The 20,375-nt window shown below is 34.4% G+C and overlaps 1 protein-coding gene across 3 annotated transcripts in view; it reads left to right on the top strand.

The window, feature by feature from the left end:
• Rev1 (Rev1 DNA directed polymerase) overlaps positions 1-20,375 on the top strand; it is a 293,568-nt gene that overhangs the window by 14,959 nt on the left and 258,234 nt on the right. For 2 of the 3 annotated variants that reach the window (XM_090391456.1, XM_090391458.1), the window contains 3 exons: positions 5,469-5,535; positions 16,826-16,886; positions 19,919-20,054. In XM_090391456.1, coding sequence (XP_090247582.1) covers positions 5,528-5,535; positions 16,826-16,886; positions 19,919-20,054 — 205 coding nt within the window. In that variant the 5' untranslated portion in view covers positions 5,469-5,527. Of the gene's footprint in view, positions 1-5,283; positions 5,344-5,468; positions 5,536-16,825; positions 16,887-19,918; positions 20,055-20,375 lie in introns of all 3 variants that reach the window. The other variant, XM_090391459.1, reaches the window with a different exon arrangement.

Here is a 20,375-nt window from a genome sequence, read left to right as displayed (position 1 = left end):
CGAGAAATCGATCTTCTACAATGGAAAATATGGAATGCCTTCTAATGATCTGGATTGAAGATTGTAATCAGAAAAAGATTCCTTTGAGTTAAATGATAATCCAGGCAAAAGCAACAAGTCTATATGACAAAATAAAAGAAAATGAAAGCAAAAAAATGAAGTACAACCAGTGAAACGTTTATAGCAAGTTGCGGGTGGTTCTACAATTTCAAAAAGCGTATGGGACTCCATAACGTAAGAATCCAAGGTGAAAGCACACGTGCTGACACTAAAACTGCAGAATTATTTCCCAATGAATTGAAGGAGCTTATTGAAAAGGAAGGCTACACAGATGATCAAATTTTTAACGCTGACGAGACTGGCTTGTTCTGGAAAAGGATGCCATCGAGCACATTTCTAGCAGAGAAGGAAAAAACACAAGCTGGGTATAAAGTGTCAAAAGATCGATTGACACTTTTACTAGGAGGTAATGCATCAGGTGATTTAAAATTGAGGCCACTGTTAGTGTACAGAGTGGAAAACCTAAGAGCTCTTAAGGGCGTTACAAAGAACAATTTACCTGTTCATTGGCATTCGAATAAAAAATTGTGGGTGAGACTCGTTGAATTTTCGAAGCGGTTTAAAACTTGTTTTTGCCCTGAAGTTAAAAGCTATTGTAAAAAGAATATTCCTTTCAAAATTTTGCTTTTATTAGACAATGCGCCAGGCCATCCAACTCTATTGACCGACTTAGATGAAAATGCCAAGAGTTCGTCTTACTGTTTAAGACGAACTTTTGCTCAAGCTATTAAAGCTGCAGCAGAAGAAGATTCTTGGACTTTGAGTGAATTTTGGAAGAAATTTAACATAAAAGATGCCATTCAAAATATTAATGAATCTTGGCAAGAGGTGACTCAAAGCAACATGAGCGTCGTATGGCATAATATCTTGCCGCATTGTTCAAAGGACTTTGTTACCTTTGCAACACTGAAAGAGGAAATCTCAACAGAAATTGTGCAGATGGGCAAAGATCTTGGTTTTACAAGTTTAGATTGTAACAATGTGACGAATGTATTGATTCTCATTCAAAAGATCTGGATGATGAAACCCTTTTGGAGTTGGAACTACAACGAGCCTATGAAGCAGAAGAAGATGAAGATGACCCACTGATGTCATGGTTGAAGAATTTTCCTTTGCTGACCTTTCAACTTTTGTGAGAAAAATCGGTGAAGCTTCCGACTTTCTCATAAATGCCGATCTGAATTTGGAAAGAAGCAACAAAGTGAGACAAAGTCTCAATAATGCCATCAAATGCTAGAGATCTAGTATTTGAAGAGAGAAAGAAAACAAGGATGGTTCGATGACCACTAAAAGACTACTTTAGTAAAAAGTAAATTACTGTATTCTAAAATTGAAGCAATATTTGTTTTGTTTCCTACAACCTTTATATCTGTTTAAAAGGATTTTTATTTGTTATTTAGTTAATAAAAATAAAGCTTTTTTTTTTTCATTTTTAAACATTTTTATTATCCTAAATTTTTGTAATAAACAAATTAAATTGAAAACCTTTATAAATAAACCTCTAACAACGTGATTTTGCATAGCGCGGATGCTTCTTGGAATCAATTAACTATGCTATGCAAGGTATTCCTGTATATAATTGGTAGCATAGCCAAGTGGAAAAAACTTCCATCAACTATCTCTAATCCAGAGAATTTTAATAATAAGGTGTTGACACATTTTGGCAACTGGTATATGGTGATATGACATGCATTATTTCCACTTTAGTATTACCACCTCAGGGTCTGGCTGCTACTGATGTGCTTTTGTGCAGAATTGGTCCCTTTCCTTGAGGTATGAGAGGCTCTGCTTGGGATAGGTTTTTGCCTGTCTCTGAGTGGGGCCACTGCTGAGATTATGGCTCTGTTTGGTGGTGGGGTGAGCCTGTCACTGGGTAGAGCCAGTGCTGAGAAGTTCTTCTTGGTGACGGGGTGAGCCTGTCCCTGAGTGGAACAACACTGAGTTGGACGGTCCTTCGGTCACTTGTAGGGGGGGGAGTGGTCTGAGGGATCACCTAATTTTTAGAGAGGTCTTTACTTAAACACATCTCAATAAAGGTCGAAATCGGTCTGGATGGATGGCGGCCCTTTCCTTAATGCATAGCATTATACATGTCTGCAAGGAGATGTGCTTTGCATTATGGGTGATACTAAGGCAAGTGATCAGAACTTACTCCACCTTTGCCACGAGTTGCCCTAGTCCTGAAAATTCTTAAGGTGCAAACTTTGTTTGCTTACACTTGAATGAAGGATTAAACCAAATATATAATTGGTATTGTGTGAGTGATGGCTAGGGATAATGGATCTACTGCAGTGAGTCTTCTGACTCCATGAAGACACCTTGTTAATAAAAATATGTTTAACTAGAGTGCAAGAACACAGTAAATTGAGGCTGTGAGGAAGAAGTTATAAAAGCAATTTAATTTGTTTGTAGGTAGTCTTTGAAAAATACCTGAAGTACTCAAACTAGACATCCCAAAAGAAAATGGTTTGATAGTTGTATACTTCTGATCATGACATATGGAAATGAAACATGAACTTTTACTAAAGCATTGACTGACAAGCTGAGGACTATGTAGAGGAAAATGGAAAGATCACTGTTTGTATTACCATTGAAGATAGAAAGTACAATGCTTGGTTCAGAGCTCAGACTAGGCCAAGTGATTGGAACAGAGCAATTAAAAGATTCCAATGGCAATGGGCAGGTCATATTGCAAGCTCTTGATTACATCTGTCTGATTTTTTTACTACCATTAACATTTGAGACTTAAGCCAATCATATATTGTATTCTATGTTTGGCTGAAAAAAAAAAAAAAAAAAAAAAGTTGATATCCGAATGGTATCCCAGAGGTGGAAAGAGAGCTGCAGGAAGACCACAGAGATAGGAGGACGAGATTAAAGAGATTGCTCGACTTCAGTTGCATAGAAAAGAACTGAATGCAATATTTTATGGGAGACTTTTTTACAACGGTGGACAGGAAATTCTCGATGGTGATTTTCAGTTTGCTGTATGCTAGTCACAGTTAACTGCTCACCACGTTTAGCTACTTTAATAATTTTTCCTGTTTTAAACATAATCATGTTGAGCTGAAATATACTAGCAACAGTTGTGAAACATGACACTTTACAAAGACATCACTTTTCCCAGTTTTTTCATTTTCAAGTTTGTGATTTATCTTCTCCCATCTTTCTCTCTCTCTTTTTCATGTAAATTACACAAGTTCTTCATAGTAATAAAGCTATTTTAGAGTATTCTCACATATGAAATGAGACTCATCAGCGTGCTTCTGTAACCATTAAGCATCTTGAATCCTGTATGTGATGTGAATATCTGTTAAAAGGACTTTTCAGTTATGGGCAAGTTAATCATTTGAAAATGGATGGGCTGTTCCTCTTGGAAATTAGTTTTTTATCCTGTAAAGCATTTAAAGCTGGTCAAATGATCACATGCCATTAACAGGAGTAATACGACTATCTCATACCATAGCTTAAATTGCTTCTGCCGTAATTCCTGACAAAAAGTTTACTTCTGCACTAGCAGATCATGTTTGTTGAGTAACCTTTCTGGTATGTTTTTGTTCCAGTAAAACTTCCTGTTTTGCAGACTTCTCATGAATAAAATACTCTACTGTTGTAATATTTAGACCACTATTAATTTCTTTGTAAATCACACCTGAATTTACCTTCAAAATTCATAATCAGTGGTATTGATTATGAATTTAGTAAATTCATAATGAATACCATTGATGAGTTAAAAGTTAGATAATCTGTGAACTTACCCTGTAGACTAAATGTGACACTCTTTTTTCAAATCACATGAAATCTCTGGGATGAGGTGGTCTTGCACTAGGTGATGAGTGATGACATTCATTTACTACTTAAATAGATTATATAGTTATCTTCTCACAAGATGGTTAAGTGATGAACTAATAAAGAACCAAATAGTTTAGAGAATTTTTTGAATCTGAATTTATGTGACTCAGTTCATCACTTCCACATTGGCAACTTTGTTCCTACGAGAATTCCAAGTAATCCTCATTACTTGGAGAATTCTGGTAGGGTAGTGTGGTAAACCATTTGTGTCATAAATTGTTGATAACAGCAAACAGTAATAATTTGGCCTCTCTTCAAGCTTGGTTGTGAAGTTGGAGAAGGGAAGCCAGTCTGAATTGTAGGCATCAAAATCACTAAGGAAGATTTTCTCACTGTGAGGCAGCAAATAAAGGCACAAGGTGAGGTAAGGAAATCTTGAGCCCAAGGAGATAATATAAAGGAGATTCTAGGTCCAGTAACCTTTGGCATTAGATATTAGACCTGACAAATTCACAAGTCCAAGTTTGGATGTCTATAGATGTCATGCATAATATTAGAATCGAGAGAGTGAGACATGGATGTTGATAGTCAATCTAGATTTTTTTTTTCTTTTGGTAGATTTTTATTGTTTTTTGCAGTGTTTGATACATTTTTATATATTTTTTGAGATTTTTTGGGTAGTTTTTATGGAAGATTTTTTTAACTGTAGTGATACTACACCTTTACCATGAGTTGCCTCAGACTTGCACTTCATGCAGGCACAAACTTAACTTACTTGTCTGTTTGCTCACTTGGGAAATAGGATTAAAAACCAAGTTTATATAAAATTACTTGGTATCTTGAATACATATATCATGGTAGTGAGTAAAATATTACAGAAATGCATAGAGCAAAGGCATGCAGTAGGATGAAGGACACATAGTCATCACTTCCACATGTATACACACACACACAGTCGAACCAAGTCTGACCTATGATAGTGTCCCTTGCAAGTTGCTATACTTGGACTCCCTCCAGGCACAGCAAGATTATTTACCAGTTGGAGTGTTTCTGACAGATTTAGTCCCAAGTACTATCTCCAATTTAGAATTACCCTCTCTTCTAAAATAATTTGTGTAGAAAGTGTGAAAAGGAAGGCCTCTATCACCTCCATTTCTTCCTATTTAGGAAGAAATGGAGGTGACAAAGAAAGTAAGCATGTTAAGCTAGTTTGAAACTGAACAAGTTTCAATAACTAAATTATATAAAATTACATTCAGTTATATAATACAAACAAACAAAAATCAGTTGTCAGTATTAGAAAGCATGGAGTTTTTGCAATTATCTTTGTACAGCACTAAAAACTATAATAGCAGTACATTATCTGAAGTGTGAAATGTTTCATATAAGTAAAAAATGATCTCTTGGATAATTTTTATACCTGTTTCTCAGCTTTGAATAAAAAAAGTAGATAATGTTGAAGAAATGCCACATTTTTTAGACAACATTCAGGTATATATTTTAATATTTATCAGTTCTTTGTGTATTGTTTAAAAGTAGTAATTTTTTTTTTTTCAGATATCTGATAGATAGCATGGGTAGCATAATTAAAATGGAATGTTTTTAATTTTCAATAGGAAATGGTCATCATAGAACTGAAGATACTGTAAGTTAGTTTTTGGATTTCATTAGCAGAATGAAGAGGTAAGTCCACATGCACAATATATTGTCATTCTGAATATTATTATTTATATCATGATTTCTTGGTGTCATTGGCTCTGTAGTAGTGTAAAAATCTGAAATTTGCCTTTCATTTGAAGAGATCTAAACAGCTCAAATTCAGGTAGAATTTGAGCTATTTAGATCTCTATTTCTATTTGAGCTATTTAAATTTCTTCATCTTAGAACAAAAAGCCTCTTTATAGAGGCTTTTTGTTCTAAGATGAATTAGCTGGTCTCAGATGGCGGTTGAAGGATTTTTTTTTTCTCCCTTCTCTTTCTCTTGGACTTATTTCTGTGTGGAGGCTAGATTCATCACTGGGGAAATGGATTCATTTCTGAGAGTATGAATATACCTCTTAAACTAGAGTGCAAATGAATTTGTTCTATTTGTAGTAAGACATGAGTAATAGCAACTGTATTTGCAACTGTAATAGGCAAGTCCTAAAGTGGATAGAGGATAAAATTGTTCCACTTGCTAGAGGGGAGAGATTAGACTGAAGCTATACATTATAGGCCAGTGTGTGTGTGTGTCTGGGGTTGTCAAAGTATTGGAGGGATGGTTAATAGCTAGGATTCAGAATTGGGTTGATAATAACAGTGTGGATTTGTTAAAGGGAGGTTTCTTACTACAGCAAAGTAAGAAATTCACTAGATAAGGGAAATGTATACACATTTCCCTTATCTAGTGATAAGTCACATTTCCCTTATCAGGTATACAATGGTATACCTGAATTTTTCAGAGGCTTTTGAAAGATAGCCACACAACATGCTTATAACTAAATTGAAATGGTTGGATTAGATAAGAGACTAGTGAGTTAGATAGGCGATTGGCTGTTATTAGATATCATCTGGTTGTACATGGGGGAGTAGTATCCCAAAAACAGGAAGGTCATTAGCAGAGGAGTTTATTTTGAGATCATTTGAACTTTGGTGCTGGAGAAAGATGATGAAAATTAGTTGGACAGAAAAGAAAAGTAATGAAGTTCTGAATATAGTTCATGAAGAGCGGTCATTAATGAAACACATTAATAAGAGAAGGAAAAGCCTAATTGGACACCATTTGAGGCATGGGGGGACTGATTACAGAAATAATGGAGGGGACTGTAGAAGGAAAGAGGCCATGAGAAAGACCAAGAATTTCATATATAAATAACATAATGATGCTAACTGGCACTAAGAGTTATGAAGAGATAAAAAGGAAGTCACAAGACAGAATGTTGTGATGTGCTGCTATATTTACCAATTTTCAGATTGATGCACCAAAGAAGAAGAAGAAAGTATTTATTAATCTTATTATTACATGATACCTCCAGGAAGTCCAAAGACTCATCATGGGAGAGCGCTCTACTCTACTTCCTAAATACATCTCATCCTCTCCACTACACCAAGAATGAATTTAAGGCATGATTCAGTGACATCTTGTGTGGATCTCCAATGATGCGTTATTGACTCCATGGAGGACTGATGTTAATAATGTATTTGAATATCTCATCATCAGCTAATGATTCTAGGAGCAGCCAACATGCAAACAAGTGATAAGAGGAACAACTTGCTACAACAAACAGTCACCTGATTAAAATATCGGGCCATATCCTCAGTGAACTTGCTGCTTAATAAAAAATAATCAGAAAAGTTCACCATCATAAAATCCAATTTGTTAATTATTTCTGGTACTATAGTGGTAGTGTTAGGAAAAGTTAAACTGGATTTTATATACTATTGAAAGGTGCATAAAATTTCTGCTTACTAAAATATGATAAAATATAATTAAAAACTTCTAACATTTTAAATAATACCAAAGCAATCATCAAAACAAAATTAGCAACTGTCAGATCATTAAAAAGCAAATCAGGATAACATGATTACTAAAGCTGAAATTTTTACAATACTTTAAACCAAACAGCTTACCAACAAAAAATGAATCAAGCAGTCTACAGCAAGAACACCTATAAGTCCAACTAATGGCATTAAAAAGAAAATGATATAATTAAGTCAGTCACTTTGTATTATCAGACAATATTAGAAAAACTATTACCAAACTCTGTTCCATCCCCAAGAATTTATATTTCTTAAAATACACAAAATTTTATATTTCGTAAAATACACAAAAATAATAGACCACCTTCATTGCTGAAGATATTGACAGTCTCATTTATCATCATCATCAAATTCCTGATATGTACCCTAAAAGGGTGTACAGGATATTATAGTACTACATGAAAAGCTTACATTATTACTAACTTAATATCTACAATTTTCCTCCAAATCAATCTGTTTATCAGTCAAGACGCCAACATTATCAGATCTTATATTTCTAGCTTCTAGGGAGCACTTTTTACAGTATCAATCACCCATATGGTCTTCCTCTGGGTTTTTTTCCTGCCAACCTGGCAGAGAACACTTGTTTTGCTAATCTCTCCTGCCCATTCTGTTTAAGTGATAATACAACAAGAGATTAGTTCTGCTAATGCATTCCTGGATGCTGACAATATCAAAGTCTTTCCTATTATCCATGTTTTTAATATGATATTGCCATTGATGCCATCTGTTCATGCCCCTAATCTTTCTCAGGACTGATATATGCAGCCTGTAGTCTTTGGTCAAGTGTTTTACTTCTGACCTAGCTCTCAGATCTATAAGTTAAAATTGATTTGAACACCGTCTTCTATATAGCTAATTTAGTGTTCCGATTAATTTCTCTCTTATTCCATATAGATTTATTCATTTGACTTCTTACCATACGAGCTTTGTTGATTCAGTTGTCTATTTCCATATTTAATTTACCATCATCATCATCATCAAATTCCTGAATGTACCCTCAAGGGGTGTACAGGATATGATAGTACTACATTAAAAATTTACATCATTACTAACTTCCTATCTACAATTTTCCTCCAAATCAGTCTGTTACTTGTCAATACTCCAATACTATCATTATCAGTTCTTATATTTCTATTGTCTAAGGCACATTGTAACATATCAATCCACTTATATCTTGGTCTTCCTCTGGGTCGTTTTCCTGCCAATCTGGCAGAGAACACTTGTTTTGCTAATCTTTCCTCACCCTTTTTAGATAAGCTCTGCTAACGCATTCCTGGATGCTGACAATGTCAAGTTCTTTCCTAATATCCTCGTTGATGTTGCCATTGATGCCATCTGTTCATGTCTCATATCTGTGGTCTCTAGTCTTTGGTGGAGTATTTTACTTCTGACCCAGCTCTCAGATCCATAAGTTAAAACTGGTTTGAAAAACTGTCTTGTATACAGCTAATTTAGTGTTTCGACTAATTTCTCTCTTATTCCATATGAATTTATTCAATTGACTTCCTACCATACCAGCTTTGTTGATTCTGTTGTCTATTTCCATATTTAATTTACCATCTTCACTAAAAATCGTGCCAAAGTAGCTGAAATGTTTTACTTGTTCCACAGGTTGCCTGTTCACAACACAGTTGACATTTTCAACAATTCTACCTATTTTCATTGTCTTTGTCTTTTTATTGCTGACCTTCATACCATATCTATTGCAACAGTTATTCAATTTAGTCAGGTAATCTTGCAAACTTGTAGCGGATTTATTTATAAGTATAACATGGTCCGCATAAAGCAAAGAGCTGACATTAACATCTCCAATTCTGATATCATGTTTAATACCACTTTCCTTCTTAATGTGATCCATATAGATAATGAATAACAGAGGGGATAATGTATATCCTTGTCACACACCACATTTAACATTAAATCATCTCCCTGTACTTCCTTCAATTCTAACTGCTGACTTACAACTCAAATAAAGACTAAGTATTGCTTGATATAATGCCCCATTGACACCATATAACTGTAGAGTATTGAATAGTTTCTCTCTCTCTTGGAACTTTGTCATATGCCTTTTCCAGATCGACAAAACTTAAATAGAGATCTTTGTTATACTCCCATGCTTTCTCGACTATTTGTCATAAAGTGAAGATCTGATCCTGACAGACTCTATTTGGCATGAATCCAGCTTGTTCTTGACCAAGCTTTTCTTCCACAATTCTTCTCAACCGTTTCTCAAGTATACTTGCATAGATCTTGCCAGGAACACTCAGTAGGGAAATACCTCTGTGATTCTCACATTCAGTTTTATTTCCCTTTTATATATGGGTACTATTAGAGCTCTACTCCAATCATCGGGAATTCGTCCCTCTGTCCAGTCTTTCTGAACTATGCAGTGTAGCCACTGCAAGATTTTATACCACCATACTTCAGCATTTCTGGTCGAATATCATCTATTCCTTCTGCCTTTCCACATTTCAAGCCTTTGATGGCTTTTTCTACTTCAGGTATGGATATGTATTCCTGACTATAAGCCTGTTGAGTGTGTTTTACCACTGTGCTATCACTGCTTGTTTCATTTAGCAAATTTTCGAAGTAATTACTCCATATTTCAAGGATATCCTTTTCTCCTGTTTTCATGTCACCTTTATCATCTCTAACTCCTTTTACAGTATTCTTTCCTCCATTTCTAAGCTTCTTCAACAACCTCCCAAATATTTTGCCACTTTCTTGATATTTATTTTCTATGTTCTTGCCAAAGTTCTCCCATGACTTTTGTTTAGCTAGTTTTAAAGAGTGTTTCGCTTTCTTACATTTGTCTCTGTATTCTCTAAGAGCACAAGCTAACTTATTTGCCAGGAACTTTTGATATGCTTTCTTCTTTTCCTTCACTGCCTCTTTAACTTCCTGTGTCCACCAGGGAGTGCTGATTTTTTTATCCTTACAGATAACCTCACCACATGCCTCTCTTTCTGAATCAATCAGGGTTTTCTTCAAGGCTTGCCACTGAATCTCCAAGGTTTGATTCCTGTTCTCAAGATCTTTCATTTTTTCTTCAATAATCTTTGTATTTTAGTCTACAGTTCACATCTGAGAGCTGCTCAAATTTATTCGCTTTAAAACTTTCTTACGTGTTATTCTTTCATCATCATCATCAAATTTCTGCCATGTACCCTCAAGGGGTGTACAGGATATGACAGTACTACATGAAAAAATTACATCATTACTAACTTCCTATCTACAATATTCCTCCAAATCAGTCTGTTACTTGTCAAGACTCCAACATTATCAGATCTTATATTTCTATCGTCTACGACACTTTAATTTACCATCTTCACTAAAAATCATGCCTGATTAGCTGAAATGTTTTACTTGTTTACTTGTTCTATAGGTTCTATATTTATTCACAATGCAATTGATATTTTCAGTGTTTCTGCCTATTTTTATTGTCTTTGTCTTTTTAGTGCTGACCTTCATGTCATACCTATTACAAAGTTATTCAATTTAGCCAGGAAATCTTGCGGACTTGTAGCAGATTTATTTAGAAGTGTAACATCATCCTCATTAAGCAAACAGCTGTGTAACATCTCCAATTTTGATATCAGGTTTAATACAACTTTCCTTCATAATGTGATCTATATAGATAATGAATAACAGAGGGGATAAGGTACATCCTTGTCTGACACCAGATTTAACATTAAACCACCTTCCTGACTTCCTTCAATTCTAACTGCTGACTTACAACTCAAATAAAAACTAAGCATTGCTTGATATTATGTCCCATTGACACCATATAACTGTAGCGTTTCAAATAGCTTCACTCTTGGCACCTTGTCATATGCCTTTTCCAGATCTACAAAACTTAAATACAAATCTTTGTTCTATTCCCATGATTTCTCAACTATTTGCTGCAAAGTGAAGATCTGATCCTGACAGCCTCTATTTGGCCTGAATCCAGCTTGATTTTCACCAAGCTTTTCTTCCACAATACTTCTCAACTGTTTCTCAAGTATACTTGCATATATCTTCCCAGAAACACTCAGTAATGAAATATCTCTGTAATTCTCACATTCAGTTTTATTCCCCTTTTTATATATATGGGTACTATGAGAGCTTTACTCCAATCATCTTGAATTCGTCCCTCTGTCCAGGTCTTCTGAACTATGCAGGGCGCAACTATAAGACTTTTATACTTCCATACTTGAGCATTTCTTGTCGAACATCATTACTCCTGCTGCCTTTCCACATTTCAAGCTTTTGAAAGCTTTTTCTACTTCAAGTATGGATATGCATTCCTGACTGCATGCCTGTTTAGTTTTGTTTTACTACTGTGCTGTCATCACTGCTGGTTTCATTTAGCAATTTTTCAAAATAATTACTCCGTACTTCAAGGATATCTTTTCACCAGTTTTCATGTCACCTTTATGATCTCTGATTCCTTTTACAGCACTCTTTCCTACATTTCTGAGCTTCTTTAACAACCTCCAGAATATCTTGCCAGCTTCATGATATTTATTTTCTATGTTTTTAAGAAAGTCTTCCAATTTCTTTTGTTTAGCTAGTTTTACACACTGTTTACCTTTCTTACATTTGTCTCTGTATTCTCTAAGAGCACAAGCTGACTTATTTGCCAGGAACTTTTGATATGCTTTCTTCTTTTCCTTCACCGCCTCTTTAAGTTCCTGTGTCCACCACAGAGTTCTAATTTTTCTATCCTTGCAGACAACTTCACCACATGCCTCTCTAGCCGAATCAATCAGGGATTTCCTCAAAGCTTGCCACTGAATCTCCAAGGTTTGATTCCTGTTCTCAAACTCTTTCATTTTTTCTTCAATAATCTTTGTGTATGTTAGTCTACAGTTCACATCTGAGAGCTGCTCAACTTTTATTCACTTTAAAACTTTCTTACATGTTATTCTTTTCAATATGATATTTAATTTTATCCTGCTCATATCTGCCGTCTCTAGATATGAGAATCCTGGGTCAGAAGTGTTTTACTTCTTACCCAGCTCTCAGATCCATAAGTTAAAACTGGTTTGAACACTGTATACAGCTAATTTAGTGTTCCGACTAATTTCTCTCTTATTCCATATGAATTTGTTTGATTGACTTCCTACCATACCAGCATTGTTGATTCTGTTGTCTATTGTTCCATATTTAATTTACCATCTCACTAAAAATCGTGCCTAAGTAGCTGAAATGTTTTACTTGTTCTCCGTTCACAACCCAGTTGACATTTTCAGTGATTCTGCCTATTTTCATTGTCTTTGTCTTTTTGTTGCTGACATCATACCATATCTATTACAACAGTTATTCAGTTTAGTCAGAGAATCTTGCAGACTTGTAGCAGATTTTTAGAAGTATAACATCGTCTGCATAAAGCAAAGAGCAGACACTAGCATCTCCACTTTTGATATCATGTTTAATACCACTTTCCTTCATAAAATGATCCATATAGATAATGAATAACAGAGGGGATAATGTACATCCTTGTCTGACACCAGATTTAACATTAAAACATCTTCCTGTACTTCCTTCAATTCTAACTGCTGATTTACAACTCAAATAAAGACTACGTATTGCTTGATATAATGTCCCTTGACACCATATAACTGTAGCGTATTGAATAGCTTCTGTCTTGGTACCATATCATATGCCTTTTCCAAATCGATAAAACTTAAATACAGATCTTTGTTATATTCCCATGCTTTCTCCACTATTTATCGTAAAGTGAAGATCTGATCCTGACAGCCTCTATTTGATCTGAATCCAGCTTGTTCTTCACCAAGCTTTACTTCCACAATTCTTCTCAACCTTTTCTCAAGTTTAACTTGCATATATCTTACAAGGAACACTCAGTAGGGATATATCGCTGTAATTCTCACATTCAGTTTTATTTCCCTTTTTATATATGGGTACTACGAGAGCACTACTTCAATCATCAGGAATTCGTCCCTCTGTCCAGGCTTTCTGAACTATGCAGTGCAGCCACTGTAAGACTTTTATACCAACATATTTCTGCATTTCTGGTTGAATATCATCTACTCCTGCTGCCGTTCCACATTTTTAGCCTTTGATGGCTTTTTCTACTTCAAGTATAGATATGTATTCCTGACTGCATGCCTGGTCAGTGTTTTTTATCACTGTGCTGTCATCACTGCTTGTTTCATTTAGCAGTTTTTGAAAGTAATTACTCCATAATTCAAGGATATCTTTTTCTCCTGTTTTCATGTCACCTTTATCATCCCTAACTCTAAATATTACAATTTAATATTTCTTTTTCTAAGATGATCTTTAACTATTTCCCATACCCTACTAACATTCTTATCCTGCAGTGTTTTATGCTATGGCACAGATTTTAGCATCTTCCTAAGCTTGTCATAATCACCTTGTAGTTCCAAATATACCTTTTCTTGACAGAATATTCCTAATATTGTACAATCTCCCAAGTCAAGACTACATGACCCCTTTCACTATTTGGAGGCAATGTGATCACATTGGTTATGTTAGGTCTTCTGATCCTATGACCAGGTCCAATACTCTGACATCCCTAGTCTCCTCCATCACATGCTGCCTCAAGTAATTATCTCTCAGTAGGTGTATAAATTCCATTTCCTTACTGCCATGAGTTTCTTCCTTTTAGTCTGTATCCCCATAGTCAAAGTTCCCCATAATAATCACTCGACCTGTGCTCATTATACTAATTTGATAACGCATATCTTCCAAATCATCTGTGGAACTTCCTGGCCTATATCAACTGTATATTTTGTCTTACTGGCCTTAATCTCACACCAGACTGCTTTTAATATTAGCTGCATTCTCGTAATCAAATAGGCAGTTACTTTTGAAACATTTAATTCAAACTCTCTCTCCAGTTTCAATTTCCTTCCACATATCCTCTAATTTTCTCGACGAGTATGTTAGCACTACACAAATTCAGATAATCTGACAATATGATCTTTGCCGCCATTGTTCTACCTTGCATTGCTACCATACTGACAAATCGTATTAAAAATAATAATAATAAATAAAATAAAATACTAGTTTGACTTTCAAACTAAATAGCACAGTCAATCACACATCCATTTAAAACAAACACTACAGGAAGTTAATCTTATTATCAACTAAAATACGAAGTTATTTATCTTTCAGGAGCACTAAATCAACTGTATATACACACACACACTATACACCACCACCTAACAATGATTTATACGCATTTTTTTGTTTGCCCAAAGATCATATGAATATAATCAGATAACAAAAAATTTCTTTACTTTTGATTTATTATTATATGTGGAATATACTATAGACAGAGATGATAAAAGTGACATGAAAACAGGAGAAAAAGATATCCTTGAAATATGGAGTAATTCAGTAATTGCTTGTTACAACAATTATTACTCTTGTTACAACAAGAGTAATTGCCTGTTTCATTTAGCAATTTTTCTTCGAAAAATTGCTAAATGAAACAAGCAGTGATAGCACAGTGATAAAAAAAAACACTTGACAGGCATACATTTGTCTTCAGGCCAAATAGAGGCTGTATACAGTCAGGAATACATATCCATACTTGAAGTAGAAAAAAGCCATCAGAGGCTTGAAATGTGGAAAGGCAGCAGGAATAGATGATATTCGACCAGAAATGCTGAAGTATGGTGGTATAAAAGTCTTACAGTGGCTAAACTGCATAGTTCAGAAAGCCTGGACAGAGGGACGAATTCCCGATGATTGGAGTAGAGCTCTAATAGTGCCCATATATAAAAAGAGAAATAAAACTGAATTTGAGAATTACAGAGGTATTTCCCTACTGAGTGTTCCTGACAAGATCTATCCAAGTCTACTTGAGAAACGGTTGAGAAGAATTGTGGAAGAAAAGCTTGGTGAAGAACAAGCCGGATTCAGGCCAAATAGAGGCTGTCAGGATCAGATCTTCACCAGATTTAACATTAAAATGGTTTAATGTTAAATCTGGTGTGAGACAAGGATGTACTTTATCCCCTCTGTTATTCATTATCTATATGGATCACATTATGAAGGAAAGTGGTATTAAACATGATATCAGAATTGGAGATGTTAATGTCAGCTCTTTGCTTTATGCGGATGATGTTATACTTCTAAATAAATCCGCTACAAGTCTGAAGATTCACTGACTAAATTGAATAACTGTTGTAATAGATATAGTATGAAGGTTAGGAATAAAAAGACAAAGACAATGATAATAGGTAGAATTGTTGAAAATGTCAACTGTGTTGTGAACGGGGAACCTGTGGAACAAGTAAAACATTTCAGCTACTTAGGCATGATATTTAGTGAAGATGACAAATTAAATATGGAAATAAAAAAAAAAAAAAAAAAAAAAAAAAATTATTCCATATACGGGATTTAGCCCTATCTAACTTTTGGAGACTGAGCGGGCAGTTCAATCTCCACTGGTACCAATCAGGGATAGATGGCCCAAGGCTATCACTAATAACCGGTACACAGTGAAGAGAGACAGCTCAAATGTGCTGCCATCTCGTGGTCCCTAACCCTAACAGAATATATTTAATCTCTGAAATAATGCGGGTTCTACGGTTGATTTCCTTGAGTTTACGGGAGGAAAAACCCGCTTGCCCGTGCCAGAGATCAACTAACTCGGGAACTGGTCGAAAAAAGGCTTACAAAATTTCTTCTAGTTGTCGACTAGATTCGAAACCAAGAAGTCTTCCTTCGTGCGGCCAAGCGCCGTGGTGTGAAAACGCCACATCCACTCAGCTACACAGGCTCTAAATGGAAATAGACAACAGAATCAACAAAGCTGGTATGGTAGGAAGTCAATTGAATATGGAATAAGAGAGAAATTAGTCGGAACACTAAATTAGCTGTATACAAGACAGTGTTCAAACCAGTTTTAACTTATGGATCTGAGAGCTGGGTCAGAAGTAAAACACTTGACCAAAGACTAGAGATCGCAGATATGAGAGTCCTGAGAAAGATTATAGGCATGAACAGATGGCATCAATGGCAATATCATATTAAAAACGAGGATATTAGGAAAGAACTTGACATTGTCGGCATCCAGGAGTGCATTAGCTGAACTAATCTCAGGTGGTATGGTCACTTAAACAGAATGGGTGAAGAAAGATTTGCAAAACATGTGTTCTCTGCCAGGTTGGCAGGAAAACGACCCAGAGGAAGACCAAGATATAGGTGGATTGATACGGTACAATGTGCCTTAGAAGATAGAAATATAAGATCTGATAATATTGGAGTCTTGACAAGTAACAGACTGATTTGGTGGAAAATTGTAGATAGGAAGTTAGTAATGATGTAAATTTTTCATGTAGTATCATATCCTGTACACCCCTTAAGGGTACATGGCAGGAATTTGATGATGATGATGATATACTATAGACACTAAAAATTATGCTATAGACAAAAAAATTGCCATAAAGATTCTTTTTTTCTCTCTTAGAAATAGCAAAAAAGACACTAAAACTCGAGGAAGGTATGGACCAACAGGATTTGAAGAATGGGTAAGTGAAATGTTTAATTTCTTTTAAAGAGAAATATAAATAAATAAAGAAAAAAAATTGAGATTAATATTTGTTATTTATTTTCTCTTTAATATTATAATGAATAATAAATATTATTTATTTCCAAAAAGGTTCGTCTATGTTTTAAGAAGTGATTCATAATAATCACTATGGTTCTGAAAAAGAGAACAAAATATTCTTCTTGAGTTAGTAGAAATGATATAATGTATGATTCATAATGATGTGCAATTAGGTTATGCCGTGGAAGTTTAAAATGATGGAAATTGATGTTCTGTCTATCACAGAATGGGTGTATGCTGACTTTTGAAATCCTGTCAGTCGACAACAACCAATACCCTGCCTGTTGGCATACCTGTTAGTAACTCTGGGTATATCTCCTGGCCAATAGACCTTAAACCATCAAAGTGTGTTTGTGCAGATGAAACTATCTGGGAGTGAATTAGTATAAGCATATAGCAAAGTAGCCTTTCTTTTAAGTGGTACACTACTCAAAGGAGAGGCCAAGCTGTTATTAGTGGTATTATTTTTTTCAGTTTCTTCCAGCATGCAGAGATTTTTTCAGAGTCACTTTGAACATCATGTTATAACACCAACAGTTCATCTTCTTAAGGGTACAGCTTTAAAAGAATTATCATGCAGTATACTGAATGTGCTGGACAAAACCTAATGTTAATTCTCATATTTCAGCTTAATAGTTTTGATTGTTTTGTTCTCCATTGCATTCAGATTGTGCTTATTATAACTAGCTGCCTTTCCAGAAAATTCTGCTGCTTCTGGTCCTGATGGTTTTCTGCAATTAAGTTGAAGAGTATTCCTCTCAAGATGCTACAGAACATGTTAAACCTTCTCTCATTTATTAATCATACTCCTCCATTGCTTAAAATATCAAGTTCTATTTTCATCCCCAAAAACAAATGCTATTCATTCATCTTAATGCAGATCCATTACTATATTTCCTATATTTCTTAAACCATTTAACAAAACATTGGTCAATCATTTACAGAAGGTCTTTATTCATTATGTTAAACAAAGAGCCTTCATTCTGCTGATAGATGTGCCGAAAATATCATCATATTAACCACTTTAATTTCCGAAGCTTGTCAATTGCAAGTTCCGCTTATGATTGCTTTACTGGATTTACAGAAAGGTTTGATAGTGTCTCCATACTACTATTCTTAAAGCACTTTCAGGGATTGGTTGTCCCATTCTTGTTTGCATTTCTGAGTTATATAGTAAATCATCTGTTACAATTAGTATTGGAGGTAAGACATCTGTTCTGTATGAATGATATAATCACGTAATCACAAGAAAGATATTTATTTAACCAAATATTTCGGTCTGGAAATAGCAGACCATCGTCGGTGGTATTACAAGAACAGTTTAAAAAATATACAAGCTAGAATACTAACAATAGATCATTGAAATTAGAACATGCCGCGTGATGTTATATCACTAAGTATGAAACGAAATATTTTGAAGTAGAAACATGATTGAATTTGCTATAAAAAAAAAAAAAAAAAAAAAAAAAAAAAAAAAAAAAAAAAAATTAATGAGTAATCTTGATTAGGCTTTCCCAGATTTTTGATTTTTGAAAGCCTAATCAAGATTACTCATTAATTTTTTTTTTTTTTTTTTTTTTTTTTTTTTTTTTTTTTTATAGCAAATTCAATCATGTTTCTACTTCAAAATATTTCGTTTCATACTTAGTGATATAACATCACGCGGCATGTTCTAATTTCAACGATCTATTGTTAGTATTCTAGCTTGTATATTTTTTAAACTGTTCTTGTAATACCACCGACGATGGTCTGCTATTTCCAGACCGAAATATTTGGTTAAATAAATATCTTTCTTGTGATTACGTGATTATATCATTCAGTCTTATGTCGCAAGTATCCTTAAAACAACAAAATCTGTTCTGTATGTAGTGTTAGATCGGAGATTCGTTATCATCATTTATCTTGACTATTGTTATTGATGGCTTTCATCTATGCTGCTGTATATTGGTTTTAATTTGAATGGATGCCAAATAAATGTGATGACATTTGCAGATGATTTGATACTTATTGCTGAAACTAGGATGGGTTTTCAAGAGTTGTTCGATCATGATGTACAGTATTTTACTCCCAGATATCTTGCTGTTAAGACATTTGGGACATTAAGGTGATGTAAAAGACAAGTCTTTTACATTACTCTAATACCATGAGGTCATGATAGGAAATTGAAAGTCTATGATTACATCTTTATTTCCAACTGCCCTCTTAAATCTTTGATATTTTGGAGAAGTGGTAGTATTTTGAAATAACGTTTTTGGCAGCTGGATGACAACCTTGGTCAAGTCAGCTTTCAGTATTTCTAAATAAGCTTCATAAAGCTCCAGTGAAGACTCAACAGCACATTGCATTATTGAATCAATTTGTATTACCTAAATTATTCCATTCTTTAGTAGTAGGAAAGCATGCTTTGGCCATTTTGAAATAAGCAAATACATCTAGCAATTAGATCGTAATCTCTAAACATCCTTATAATACATGGCATAAAGATTGCTTAGGTTGAAGAAATAGATGGTATTGAGAGTAGATGATGAATAATGGCATTGTGTGTGTTGGAGGATTGAGTAGTGTGGAGTGGTGTGCCCTCCATGACACCTCCAAGGAGTCCATGAACTCCTTGGAGGTGTCATGTAATCATAATAATAATGAAGCAAACATTAATATATATTGGATAAAATTTTTGGTGCTGCTGAGAATCCAAGAAGCTTGTGTATCTTGTAAACACAGATGAAATATAAGTCTTCATTTAATTATATTTATGAATGCTTGGTAGTAGTATTAAACTATATTATTGAAGAAATAATTGCATATAATTAAACAAAAGTCTCATTGCATTATTTGTTTGAATAGTTTCTAGTTTAGTAGGAACTTTATGCATTCCAGTAATATAAATATTTCTGTGTATTAATTATTCACAGTAAGCACACAAACATATAAGCTCATTTCTTTTTATTTCAGGGTGGTTACATGGCAGCAAAAAAGAGAAAATTAGAAGCACAATTTCTTAATAAAACTCAACATGAACTTTCATGGAAAGATGCCAGTGTTTCAGATATTTTCAAAGGAGTAGCTATATTCGTTAATGGCTACACAAGTAAGTTAACCTACTGGATGTCATCATTATTATTATTATTTTCTCATATATGCCCTTATGCAGTGTACCAGATATTATCATTGTCCAACACAATATTTAATGATTAGTGTTCTCTAGCAGCTTAATTCCAAATTTTCTACAAACCAAGAAAAAAAAAATGAACCAGTTTATTGAAAGATGTGTAATTGAAAAATTAAACCATTTGAAAGATGTGTAATTGATCTGTTGAGGAAGGATAAACAATTTGTTGTGAATTGATTTTTGGATGATGGCTGTTTAAATTGGAGTGTATTAGGATTTTAGTCTTCAAGATTCCCAGGA

The sequence above is a fragment of the Typopeltis vanoorti genome, chromosome 4 (genome assembly GCF_054136105.1).
Source record: "Typopeltis vanoorti isolate ZY-2024b chromosome 4, IOZ_Tvanoo_1.0, whole genome shotgun sequence".
In the NCBI taxonomy this organism is placed as follows: Eukaryota; Metazoa; Arthropoda; class Arachnida; order Uropygi; family Thelyphonidae; genus Typopeltis; species Typopeltis vanoorti.
Note: the sequence above shows the minus strand (reverse complement) of the source record. Positions and strands in the feature narration are given on the sequence as shown.